The sequence below is a fragment of the Oncorhynchus mykiss genome, chromosome 2 (genome assembly GCF_013265735.2).
Source record: "Oncorhynchus mykiss isolate Arlee chromosome 2, USDA_OmykA_1.1, whole genome shotgun sequence".
Taxonomy (NCBI): domain Eukaryota; kingdom Metazoa; phylum Chordata; class Actinopteri; order Salmoniformes; family Salmonidae; genus Oncorhynchus; species Oncorhynchus mykiss.
The window spans coordinates 400,001-414,790 of NC_048566.1; the positions used below are offsets into that span (position 1 = coordinate 400,001).

At 43.1% G+C, this 14,790-nt stretch overlaps 1 protein-coding gene across 1 annotated transcript in view; it reads left to right on the forward strand.

Moving 5' to 3' along the window:
* The window catches only part of LOC110512917 (CUB and sushi domain-containing protein 3), a 523,013-nt gene that overhangs the window by 250,819 nt on the left and 257,404 nt on the right, over positions 1–14,790 (forward strand). Inside the window, exon 32 of the mRNA XM_036934833.1 lies at positions 6,852–6,968. Coding sequence (XP_036790728.1) covers positions 6,852–6,968 — 117 coding nt within the window. The remainder of the gene's footprint in view (positions 1–6,851; positions 6,969–14,790) is intronic.

Sequence of the window (14,790 nt, forward strand, 5' to 3'; positions counted from 1 at the left end):
GTGTGTGTGTGTGTGTTTGGTGTGTGTGTTTGGTGTGTGTTTGTGTGTGTGTGTGTCGTGAGGTGTTGTTTCCCATACAGACTGGGACCAGCTGGTGCCTCTCTCTGACAAATGACAATGTGTTTGTTAACAGTGTTTTCTGTCCACCTGCTGAGTTTGACTACTGTGTGTGTGTGTGTGTGTGTGTGTGTGTGTGTGTGTGTGTGTGTGTGTGTGTGTGTGTGTGTGTGTGTGTGTGTGTGTGCCCACCTGCTGATGTGACTGCATTAAAAGCCTCCCAACAAATTACCTGCATAATTAACAGCTAAAGATCTGAGACACTGACAGACTGCTGGTAGTAATGTGTTGTAGTTATAGATATGATATACTGACAGACTGCTGGTAGTAATGTGTTGTAGTTATAGATATGATATACTGACAGACTGCTGGTAGTAATGTGTTGTAGTTATAGATATGATATACTGACAGACTGCTGGTAGTAATGTGCTGTAGTTATAGATATGATATACTGACAGACTGCTGGTAGTAATGTGCTGTAGTTATAGATATGATATACTGACAGACTGCTGGTAGTAATGTGTTGTAGTTATAGATATGATATGGTAGTAATGTGCTGTAGTTATAGATATGATATACTGACAGGCTGCTGGTAGTAATGTGTTGTAGTTATAGATATGATATACTGACAGACTGCTGGTAGTAATGTGTTGTAGTTATAGATATGATATACTGACAGACTGCTGGTAGTAATGTGCTGTAGTTATAGATATGATATACTGACAGACTGCTGGTAGTAATGTGTTGTAGTTATAGATATGATATACTGACAGACTGCTGGTAGTAATGTGCTGTAGTTATAGATATGATATACTGACAGACTGCTGGTAGTAATGTGTTGTAGTTATAGATATGATATACTGACAGACTGCTGGTTGTAATGTGTTGTAGTTATAGATATGATATACTGACAGACTGCTGGTTGTAATGTGTTGTAGTTATAGATATGATATACTGACAGACTGCTGGTAGTAATGTGTTGTAGTTATAGATATGATATACTGACAGACTGCTGGTAGTACTGTGTTGTTGTAATGGACTACAGGAGGGTTTCACACAGTCTTATGATGACACTGATATAAACCAAGGAGGAGACAGCAAATTTAAATGACAATGATTATTATGACCAAGATAATGATTATTATGACCAAGATAATGATTAATTATGACCAAGATAATGATTATTATGACCAAGATAATGGTATGATTAATTATGATCAAGATAATAGTATGGATTCTTATGACGAAGATAATGATTCTTATGACCAATATAATGATATTATTAATTATGACCAAGATAATGATTCTTATGACCAAGATAATGATATTATTAATTATGACCAAGATAATGATTCTTATGACCAAGATAATGATATTATTAATTATGACCAAGATAGTGATTATTATGACCAAGATAGTGATTATTATGACCAAGATAATGTTTATTATGGCCAAGATAATGTTTATTATGACCAAGATAATGATATGATTATAATGACCAAGATAATGATATGAACTATTATGGCCAAGATAATGATAGAAAAGTAATCTAATGAACAGGGAATGTGATTCTATTTAACTTCTCATTCTCAATCTACACTGAACAAAAATATAAACACAACATTAAACAATTTCAAAAATGTTACTGAGTTACAGTTCATTTAAGGAAATCAGTCAATTGTAATAAATTAATTAGGCCCTAATGTATGTTGGTTACAGATACCTTTAAAAAAGTATGGGCGTGGATCAGAAAACCAGTCAGTATCTGGTGTGATCACCATTTTCCTCATGCAGCGCGACACATCTCCTTCACATAGAGTTGATCAGGCTGTTGATTGTGGCCTGTGGAATGTTGTCCCACTCCTCTTCCGTGGCTGTGTGAAGTTGCTGGATATTGGCGTAAACTGGAACACGACGTCATACACGTAGATCCAGAGCATCCCAAACATGCTCAATGGGTGACATGTCTGGTGAGTATGCAGGCCATGAAAGAACTGGGACATTTTCAGCTTCCAGGAATTGTGTGCAGATCCTTGCAATATGGGACCGTGCATTATCATGCTGAAACATGAAGTGATGGCTAATACCTGCCCATACCATAACCCTACCCATACCATAACCCTACCCATACCATAACCCTGTCCATACCATAACCCTACCCATACCATAACCCTGTCCATACCATAACCCTGTCCATACCATAACCCTACCCTACCCATACCATAACCCTACCCATACCATAACCCTACCCATACCATAACCCTACCCATACCATAACCCTGTCCATACCATAACCCTACCCATACCATAACCCTGTCCATACCATAACCCTGTCCATACCATAACCCTACCCTACCCATACCATAACCCTACCCATACCATAACCCTACCCATACCATAACCCTACCCATACCATAACCCTACCCATACCATAACCCTGTCCATACCATAACCCTGTCCATAACCCTGCCCATACCATAACCCTACCCATACCATAACCCTGCCCATACCATAACCCTGTCCATACCATAACCCTACCCTACCCATACCATAACCCTACCCATACCATAACCCTGCCCATGCCATAACCCTGTCCATACCATAACCCTGTCCATACCATAACCCTGTCCATACCATAACCCTGTCCATACCATCACCCTGTCCAAACCATATCCCTACTCATACCGTAACCCTACCCATACCATAACCCTACCCATACCATAACCCTACCCATACCATAACCCTGCCCATACCATAACCCTGTCCATACCATAACCCTGTCCATACCATCAACCTACCCTACCCATATCTTAACCCTACCCATACCATAACCCTACCCATACCATAACCCTACCCATACCATAACCCTGTCCATACCATAACCCTACCCTACCCATACCATAACCCTACCCATACCATAACCCTGTCCATACCATAACCCTACCCTACCCATACCATAACCCTAACCTACCCATACCATAACCCTGCCCATACCATAACCCTGTCCATACCATAACCCTGTCCATACCATAACCCTACCCATACCATAACCCTGCCCATACCATAACCCTGCCCATACCATAACCCTACCCATACCATAACCCTGTCCATACCATAACCCTGTCCATACCATAACCGTACCCATACCATAACCCTGTCCATACCATAACCCTGTCCATACCATACCTTAACCCTACCCATACCATAACCCTGTCCATACCATAACCCTACCCATACCATAACCCTGTCCATACCATAACCCTGCCCATACCATAACCCTGCCCATACCATAACCCTACCCTACCCATACCATAACCCTGCCCATACCATAACCCTGTCCATACCATAACCCTGCCCATACCATAACCCTACCCATACCATAACCCTGTCCATACCATAACCCTACCCATACCATAACCCTACCCTACCCATACCATAACCCTGTCCATACCATAACCCTACCCATACCATAACCCTGCCCATACCATATCCCTACCCATACCATAACCCTGTCCATACCATAACCCTACCCATACCATAACCCTGTCCATACCATAACCCTGTCCATACCATAACCCTACCCATACCATAACCCTACCCATACCATAACCCTACCCATACCATAACCCTACCCATACCATAACCCTACCCATACCATAACCCTACCCATACCGTAACCCTACCCTACCCATACCATAACCCTACCCATACCATAACCCTACCCATACCATAACCCTGTCCATACCATAACCCTACCCATACCATAACCCTACCCATACCATAACCCTACCCATACCATAACCCTGTCCATACCATAACCCTGTCCATACCATAACCCTACCCTACCCATACCATAACCCATACCATAACCCTGTCCATACCATAACCCTGTCCATAACCCTGCCCATACCATAACCCTACCCATACCATAACCCTGCCCATACCATAACCCTACCCTACCCATACCATAACCCTACCCATACCATAACCCTGCCCATGCCATAACCCTGTCCATACCATAACCTTGTCCATACCATAACCCTGTCCATACCATAACCCTGTCCATACCATCACCCTGTCCAAACCATATCCCTACTCATACCGTAACCCTACCCATACCATAACCCTACCCATACCATAACCCTACCCATACCATAACCCTGCCCATACCATAACCCTGTCCATACCATAACCCTGTCCATACCATCACCCTACCCTACCCATACCATAACCCTACCCATACCATAACCCTACCCATACCATAACCCTACCCATACCATAACCCTGTCCATACCATAACCCTGTCCATACCATAACCCTACCCTACCCATACCATAACCCTACCCATACCATAACCCTGTCCATACCATAACCCTACCCTACCCATACCATAACCCTAACCTACCCATACCATAACCCTGCCCATACCATAACCCTGTCCATACCATAACCCTGTCCATACCATAACCCTACCCATACCATAACCCTGCCCATACCATAACCCTGCCCATACCATAACCCTACCCATACCATAACCCTGTCCATACCATAACCCTGTCCATACCATAACCGTACCCATACCATAACCCTGTCCATACCATAACCCTGTCCTTACCATACCTTAACCCTACCCATACCATAACCCTGTCCATACCATAACCCTACCCATACCATAACCCTGTCCATACCATAACCCTGCCCATACCATAACCCTGCCCATACCATAACCCTACCCTACCCATACCATAACCCTGCCCATACCATAACCCTGTCCATACCATAACCCTGCCCATACCATAACCCTACCCATACCATAACCCTGTCCATACCATAACCCTACCCATACCATAACCCTACCCTACCCATATCATAACCCTGTCCATACCATAACCCTACCCATACCATAACCCTGCCCATACCATATCCCTACCCATACCATAACCCTGTCCATACCATAACCCTACCCATACCATAACCCTGTCCATACCATAACCCTGTCCATACCATAACCCTACCCATACCATAACCCTACCCATACCATAACCCTACCCATACCATAACCCTACCCATACCATAACCCTACCCATACCATAACCCTACCCTACCCATACCATAACCCTACCCTACCCATACCATAACCCTACTCTACCCATACAATAACCCTACCACCACCCCATGGGGCACTCTGCTCACAACGTTGACATCAGCAAACCGCTCGCCAAGACATCACAATACACGCTGTCTGCCATCTGCCTGGTACAGTTGAAACTGGGATTCATCTGTGAAGAGCACACTTCTCCAGCGTACCAGTGGCCATCGAAGTTGAGCATTTGCCCACTGAAGTCGGTCACGACGCCGAACTGCAGTCAGGTCAAGACCCTGGTGAGGACGACGAGCACACAGATGAGCTTCCCTGAGACGGTTTCTGACAGTTTGTGCAGAAATTAATCAGTTGTGCAAACCAACAGTTTCATCAGCTGTCCGGATGGCTGGTCTCAGATGATCCCTCAGGTGAAGAAGCCGAATGTGGAGGTCCTGGGTTGGCGTGGTTACACGTGGTCTGTGGTTGTGAGGCCGGTTGGAAGTACTGCCAAATTCTCTAAAATGATGTTGGAGGCGGCTTATGGTAGATAAATGATAATTAAATTCTCTGGCAACACCTCTGGTGGACATTCCTGCAGTCAGCATGCCAATTGCACGCTCCCTCAAAACTTGAGGCATCTGTGGCATTGTGTTTTGTGACAAAACTCCACATTTTAGAATGGCCTTTTATTGTCCCCAGCACAAGGTGCACCTGTGTAATGATTATTTGGTTTAATCAGCTTCTTGACATGCCACACCGGTCAGTTGGATAGATTATTTTGGCAAAGGAGAAATGCTCACTAACAGAGCTAACTAAATGCTCACTAACAGGGCTCACTAAATGCTCACTAACAGGGCTCACTAAATTGTGAACAAATTTGTGGAACATTTGAGTATGTTTTATTTCAGCTCATGAAACATGGGACCAACACTTTACATGTTGTGTTTCTATTGTTGTTCAGTGTGTATCTCGATCTCGATCTCAATCTCGATCCAAAATCCCAAATCTTAATCCCAATCTTAATCTGTTCATGGTCTGCTGTCCTAAAAAAAAAAAAATCCTTCCCTCCCTCCCTCCCTCCCTCCCTCCCTCCCTCCCTCCCTCCCTCCCTCCCTCCCTCCCTCCCTCCCTCCCTCCCTCCCTCCCTCCCTCCCTCCCTCCCTCCCTCCCTCCCTTCCTTCCTTCCTTCTTTCCTTCCTTCTTTCCTTCCTTCCTTCCTTCCTTCCTCCCTCCCTCCCTCTCCTCTTCCCTCCCTTCCTTCCTTCCTTCCTTCCTTCCTTTCTTCCTTCCTTCCTTCCTTCCTCCCTCCTTCTCCCCCTCCCTCCCTCCCTCCCTCTCCCCCTCTCCCCCTTCCTCTCTCCCGCCCTCCCTCTCCCTCTTCCTCCCTCCCTCCCTCCCTCTCCCCCTCTCCCCCTTCCTCCCTCCCGCCCTCCCTCTCCCTCTTCCTCCCTCCCTCCCTCCCTCTCCCTCTCTTTCTAAACGTCCTGTATGTTTTCCTGTAATATCTCATTATGTTGTAGACTGTTAGTCAGCGTTTTAAGTGTACAAACTGACAGTTTCTCCTCATGTTTTCCTGATTTTTCTGCTTCCCTGTGCAGCTGTGGCAGCAGGAAATACTGTTTGCTGATTCCTGTTTCTGCTGCGTAGCTGCATGTATTTCCCCCAGGTAGTGTAACCTGGGAGTCATATTGACATGTTGGTGTTTTCACAGCGCCGTGCGGAGGCCGCTCGACAGGGTCAGAGGGGACCGTCCTGTCCCCAAATTACCCCCGTAATTATACCCAGAGTCTGACCTGCGTCTACCACATCTTTGTCCCCGGGGACTTTGGTAAGTATTCTCTCTCTGGTTTAATTCTGCTCTTTCTCTCTCTCTCTCTCTCTCTCTCTCTCCCTCCCAGCTCTCCCTCTCTCTCCCTCTCCCTCTCTCTCTCTCTCCTTCTCTTTCCCTCCCCCCTCTCTCTCTCTCCCTCTCTCTCTCTCTCCTTCTCTTTCCCTCCCCCCTCTCTCTCTCTCTCCTTCTCTTTCCCTCCCCTCTCTCCCTCTCTCTCTCTCTTTCTCCCTCCCTCCATCTCTCTCTCTCTCCCTCCCCCGCCCTCCCTCTCTCTCCCTCTCCCTCTCTCTCTCTGTCTCTCTGCAGTTTGTGCTGCTGTCTCATAATGTCCCATAGACCATGGTTGCTGTTGTTCAGCTGCTATAGGTAATGTAGTGAACTGCAACAGAACAGTGCGGTGTTTCTACTGTATATGTGGCTCTACTGAGGAAGTAGGAGGCATTCTGCTTTACAGGAAACACAAGATAATAGTTCAACTCCAGTTCAGTGTATTATAACTACTGGCACCACCTCACATTACCAAGATTTGATCATTCAGGATGCGGACAGAAAGCCTTATCAGAAACCACGGTGGTTATCTGTCAGGTTGCCCAGCCCGGGGGTGATACAATCTTCGGCAAAATCATTCGCAAGGAGATTCCTGCAAAAATATTATTTGAAGATGTATTATAACTACTGACACCACCTCACATTACCAAGATTTGATTATTCAGGAACCGGACAGAAAGCCTTATTAGAAACCACGGTGGTTATATCTCTCCTACGCATGTAGTGAACTATAGCTACATTTTCAGCAACAAGATGGTGGTTCTACGTCGGGCTTTACTAACGAGGTGGAGGAATTTGTGTCTCGGGAGAAACAAAAAGCTGTGATTATAGCTGACCTCACCTTTTTACCGACTCAGAGAACATTTGGACATTCAGGATAAAGTCAAACCAAAAACAAAACCCACAATGGGTCAAGTGAAGGGTCAAAGACAAACTGGTAACTACTAATGAGGTGGAGGAAGAGTCTCAGGAGAAACACAATAGTTATCCCTTGGCCAGCTACAGTACTGTGACATGTCGGCTCACTGACCGCAGGTTACCGACCTAGAGACGATTTGGCCAATCAGGATGAGGACAGAAAAACATTATTTAGAAACCGTGGTGATTACGGTCTCCTCCATGTTAACAACATCAGGATGAGGACAGAAAAACATTATTTAGAAACCGTGGTGATTATGGTCTCCTCCATGTTAACAACAGAGTTGTCTTTCTATATGATTGCATTAATAAGACAGAGGGACTGTGTCTCAGAGAACAACAGGGCTGGTTTTACTAATAAGACAGAGGGACTGTGTCTCAGAGAACAACGGGGCTGGTTTTACTAATAAGACAGAGGGACTATGTCTCAGAGAACAACAGGGCTGGTTTTACTAATAAGACAGAGGCGCTGTGTCTCAGAGAACAACAGGGCTGGTTTTACTAATAAGACAGAGGGACTGTGTCTCAGAGAACAACAGGGCTGGTTTTTACTAATAAGACAGAGGGACTATGTCTCAGAGAACAACAGTGCTGGTCCTCAATGGACGTGGTATTCCATGGACTTCCTGTTACCCAAAATGCAACACCATAGTACATCGTTAACTATCTTACTCACTTCTCCTCAATGGACGTGGTATTCCATTTTATTTTATTTTATTTCTGCCTTATTATCAATCCCTCTCACTAAGTGGCCCCGAATTGATGAGATGATTGAAGTTATGTCCTCTTATCGAGCCAGGGGGACATTTCCTAAAGAACTCCATGATTGTTACCCATGCTTGAATTAATCTCCGGGTTTGACAAGCTGTCTTGACAGTTAGGATTATTTTGTTGCCATCTTCCACTTCTCAGGGAGTCAGACACACATGTGTGTCCTAAATGCCACCCCAAGCCCCCTTCCAACATAGTGCACTACTTCTGATAAGGGTCCATTAGGGTGCCATTTGAGAAGCTGCCTTCCACATGGTTTTTAAATGAACGCTCCCATTTCGACATGGTTTCATAGCTGCTGACTAGACTGCTCAGAATGCTGACAAATGGCTGAATGGATCATGAGGCTCTAGGGAGAGAAAAAAAACTTGCCCTACCTGTGACAATATATCATATCCCTTTACAACAACACCCATGGACTATGTGTGTTGTCTGCTTCTTAAAATGGCAAACCATTCTATATTTAGTGCACTATGAAGGGCATAGGGTACCATTCAGGACTCATGACGGTAGTATACATCTGTGGCAGAGGACCTCCCTGATGTGTCTTGGCCAAACAGACACTTGAAGTCAAGGGGTCACATCCCGAAATGAACCCTATTCCCTATTTAGTGAACTGCTTTTGACCAGAAGGGCCCTGGTTGAATGGAGTGCATTTTAAATAGGAATAAGGGTAGCATTTGGGTTTGTGTCCTCGGTCAGGATGTATTGGTCTCAGCTGGGCTGGCAGAGGAAGGTCAGGCTAAAAAATCACCTCATAAATTGAGGGCCACTCAGAGGGGGTTGATAACAAGTACATTTAGAAATTGTTGCTGTTATTGCTGCTGGTGTTTCTGTTGTTGGTGCTGTTGTTGTTGCTGTTTTTGTTGTTGTTGTTGTTGCTGTTGTTGTTGTTTTGGTGTTGTTGTTGGTGCTGTTGTTGTTGTTTTTGTTGTTGTTGTTGTTGTTGTTTTGGTGTTGATGTTGCTGTTGTTGTTGTTGGTGGTGCTGTTGTTGTTGCTATTGTTGTTGTTGGTGGTGCTGTTGCTGCTGTTGTTGTTGTTGTTGCTGTTGTTGTTGCTGTTGTTGTTGCTGTTGCTGTTGCTGTTGTTGTTGTTGCTGTTGTTGTTAGTGGTGTTGTTGGTGGTGTTGTTGCTGTTGTTGTTGCTGTTGCTGTTGTTGTTGTTGTTGTTGGTGTTGCTGTTGTTGTTGTTGTTGTTGTTGTTGTTGTTGTTGCTGTTGTTGCTGTTGTTGTTGGTGGTGTTGTTGGTGCTGTTGTTGCTGTTGTTGTTGTTGTTGCTGTTGCTGTTGTTGTTGGTGGTGTTGTTGGTGCTGTTGTTCCTGTTGTTGTTGCTGTTGCTGTTTTTGTTGTTGTTGGTGTTGTTGTTGTTGGTGTTGCTGTTGTCGTTGTTGGTGTTGCTGTAGTTGTTGGTGTTGCTGTTGTTACTGCTGTTGTTGTTGCCGTTGTTGCAGTTCTTCTTGTTGTTGTTGATTTTGTTAGCCAACAGAAACAGAGTCAACAGCCGACAGACAATAACACACATATGCTGGTATTGAATGTTGTTGCTGCTGTTAGCCATTGGAATTGTATTTGTCTAATAGGATCCATAGAAAAACACACACACACACTGCCAGCCAATGTTCTTATGCTAATGTCATTGATGGTGTTTGCATGACAGAAAGCAGGGCGAGTCTTTGATGGCTAATGGTTTTCAGCCATGCTGCTAATGTGCTCTCTACAGTAGATACAGGAGAGGCACCCTATTACTTATATAGTGCACTACTTTTATATTTAAGGGCTCTGGTCAAAAGTAGTGCACTATACAGGGAATAGGGTGCCATTTGGGATGTATCCTGTGTAGAACACTACTGACAGACTGATGGACTGTACATGCTGTTATAACACTACTGACAGACTGATGGACTGTACACGCTGTTATAACACTACTGACAGACTGATGGACTGTACATGCTATTATACTATTATAACACTACTGACAGACTGATAGACTGTACATGCTGTTATAACACTACTGACAGACTGATGGACTGTACACACTACTATAACACTACTGACAGACTGATGGACTGTACACGCTATTATACTATTATAACACTACTGACAGACTGATGGACTGTACACACTATTATACTATTATAACACTACTGACAGACTGATGGACTGTACACACTACTATAACACTACTGACAGTCTGATGGACTGTACACGCTATTATAACACTACTGACAGACTGATGGACTGTACACACTACTATAACACTACTGACAGACTGATGGACTGTACACGCTATTATAACACTACTGACAGACTGATGGACTGTACACACTACTATAACACTACTGACAGTCTGATGGACTGTACATGCTATTATAACACTACTGACAGACTGATGGACTGTACACGCTATTATAACACTACTGACAGACTGATGGACTGTACACACTACTATAACACTACTGACAGTCTGATGGACTGTACATGCTATTATAACACTACTAACAGACTGATGGACTGTACTCGCTATTATACTATTATAACACTACTGACAGACTGATGGACTGTACACGCTATTCTAACACTACTGACAGACTGATGGACTGTACATGCTGTTATACTATTATAACACTACTGACAGACTGATGGACTGTACACGCTATTATAACACTACTGACAGACTGATGGACTGTACACGCTGTTATAACACTACTGACAGACTGATGGACTGTACACGCTGTTATAACACTACTGACAGACTGATGGACTGTACACACTATTATACTATTATAACACTACTGACAGACTGATGGACTGTACACGCTGTTATAACACTACTGACAGACTGATGGACTGTACATGCTATTATACTATTATAACACTACTGACAGACTGATAGACTGTACATGCTGTTATAACACTACTGACAGACTGATGGACTGTACACACTACTATAACACTACTGACAGACTGATGGACTGTACACGCTATTATACTATTATAACACTACTGACAGACTGATGGACTGTACACACTATTATACTATTATAACACTACTGACAGACTGATGGACTGTACACACTACTATAACACTACTGACAGTCTGATGGACTGTACACGCTATTATAACACTACTGACAGACTGATGGACTGTACACACTACTATAACACTACTGACAGACTGATGGACTGTACACGCTATTATAACACTACTGACAGACTGATGGACTGTACACACTACTATAACACTACTGACAGTCTGATGGACTGTACATGCTATTATAACACTACTGACAGACTGATGGACTGTACACGCTATTATAACACTACTGACAGACTGATGGACTGTACACACTACTATAACACTACTGACAGTCTGATGGACTGTACATGCTATTATAACACTACTGACAGACTGATGGACTGTACTCGCTATTATACTATTATAACACTACTGACAGACTGATGGACTGTACACGCTATTCTAACACTACTGACAGACTGATGGACTGTACATGCTGTTATACTATTATAACACTACTGACAGACTGATGGACTGTACACGCTATTATAACACTACTGACAGACTGATGGACTGTACACGCTGTTATAACACTACTGACAGACTGATGGACTGTACACGCTGTTATAACACTACTGACAGACTGATGGACTGTACACACTATTATACTATTATAACACTACTGACAGACTGATGGACTGTACATGCTGTTATAACACTACTGACAGTCTGATGGACTGTACACGCTGTTATAACACTACTGACAGACTGATGGACTGTACACGCTATTATAACACTACTGACAGACTGATGGACTGTACACGCTGTTATAACACTACTGACAGACTGATGGACTGTACACGCTGTTATAACACTACTGACAGACTGATGGACTGTACATGCTATTATAACACTACTGACAGACTGATGGACTGTACACGCTATTATAACACTACTGACAGACTGATGGACTGTACATGCTGTTATACTATTATAACACTACTAACAGACTGATGGACTGTACACGCTATTATAACACTACTGACAGACTGATGGACTGCACATGCTATTATAACACTACTGACAGACTGATGGACTGTACACGCTATTATAACACTACTGACAGACTGATGGACTGTACATGCTGTTATACTATTATAACACTACTGACAGACTGATGGACTGTACATGCTGTTATAACACTACTGACAGACTGATGGACTGTACACACTATTATAACACTACTGACAGACTGATGGACTGTACACGCTATTATACTATTATAACACTACTAACAGACTGATAGACTGTACACACTATTATAACACTACTGACAGACTGATGGACTGTACATGCTATTATACTATTATAACACTACTAACAGACTGATGGACTGTACATGCTATTATAACACTACTGACAGACTGATGGATTGTACACGCTATTATAACACTACTGACAGACTGATGGATTGTACACGCTACTATAACACTACTGACAGACTGATTGACTGTACATGCTGTTATACTATTATAACACTACTGACAGACTGATGGACTGTACACGCTATTATAACACTACTGACAGACTGATGGACTGTACATGCTGTTATACTATTATAACACTACTGACAGACTGATGGATTGTACACGCTACTATAACACTACTGACAGACTGATGGACTGTACATGCTGTTATACTATTATAACACTACTGACAGACTGATGGATTGTACACGCTGATGGATTGTACACGCTACACAAGCATTTCGCTACACTCGCATTAACATCTGCTAACCATGTGTATGTGACAAATAACATTTGATTTGATTTAATACTATAACACTACTGACAGACTGATGGACTGTACATGCTGTTATACTATTATAACACTACTGACAGACTGATGGACTGTACACACTACTATAACACTACTGACAGACTGATGGACTGTACATGCTGTTATACTATTATAACACCACGCTATTATACTATTATAACACTACTGACAGACTGATGGACTGTACACACTATTATACTATTATAACACTACTGACAGACTGATGGACTGTACACACTACTATAACACTACTGACAGTCTGATGGACTGTACACGCTATTATAACACTACTGACAGACTGATGGACTGTACACACTACTATAACACTACTGACAGACTGATGGACTGTACACGCTATTATAACATTACTGACAGACTGATGGACTGTACACACTACTATAACACTACTGACAGTCTGATGGACTGTACATGCTATTATAACACTACTGACAGACTGATGGACTGTACACGCTATTATAACACTACTGACAGACTGATGGACTGTACACACTACTATAACACTACTGACAGTCTGATGGACTGTACATGCTATTATAACACTACTGACAGACTGATGGACTGTACACGCTATTATACTATTATAACACTACTGACAGACTGATGGACTGTACACGCTATTCTAACACTACTGACAGACTGATGGACTGTACATGCTGTTATACTATTATAACACTACTGACAGACTGATGGACTGTAAACGCTATTATAACACTACTGACAGACTGATGGACTGTACACGCTGTTATAACACTACTGACAGACTGATGGACTGTACACGCTGTTATAACACTACTGACAGACTGATGGACTGTACACACTATTATACTATTATAACACTACTGACAGACTGATGGACTGTACATGCTGTTATAACACTACTGGCAGTCTGATGGACTGTACACGCTATTATAACACTACTGACAGACTGATGGATTGTACACGCTATTATAACACTACTGACAGACTGATGGATTGTACACGCTACTATAACACTACTGACAGACTGATTGACTGTACATGCTGTTATACTATTATAACACTACTGACAGACTGATGGACTGTACACACTACTATAACACTACTGACAGACTGATGGACTGTACATGCTGTTATACTATTATAACACTACTGACAGACTGATGGATTGTACACGCTACTATAACACTACTGACAGACTGATGGACTGTACATGCTGTTATACTATT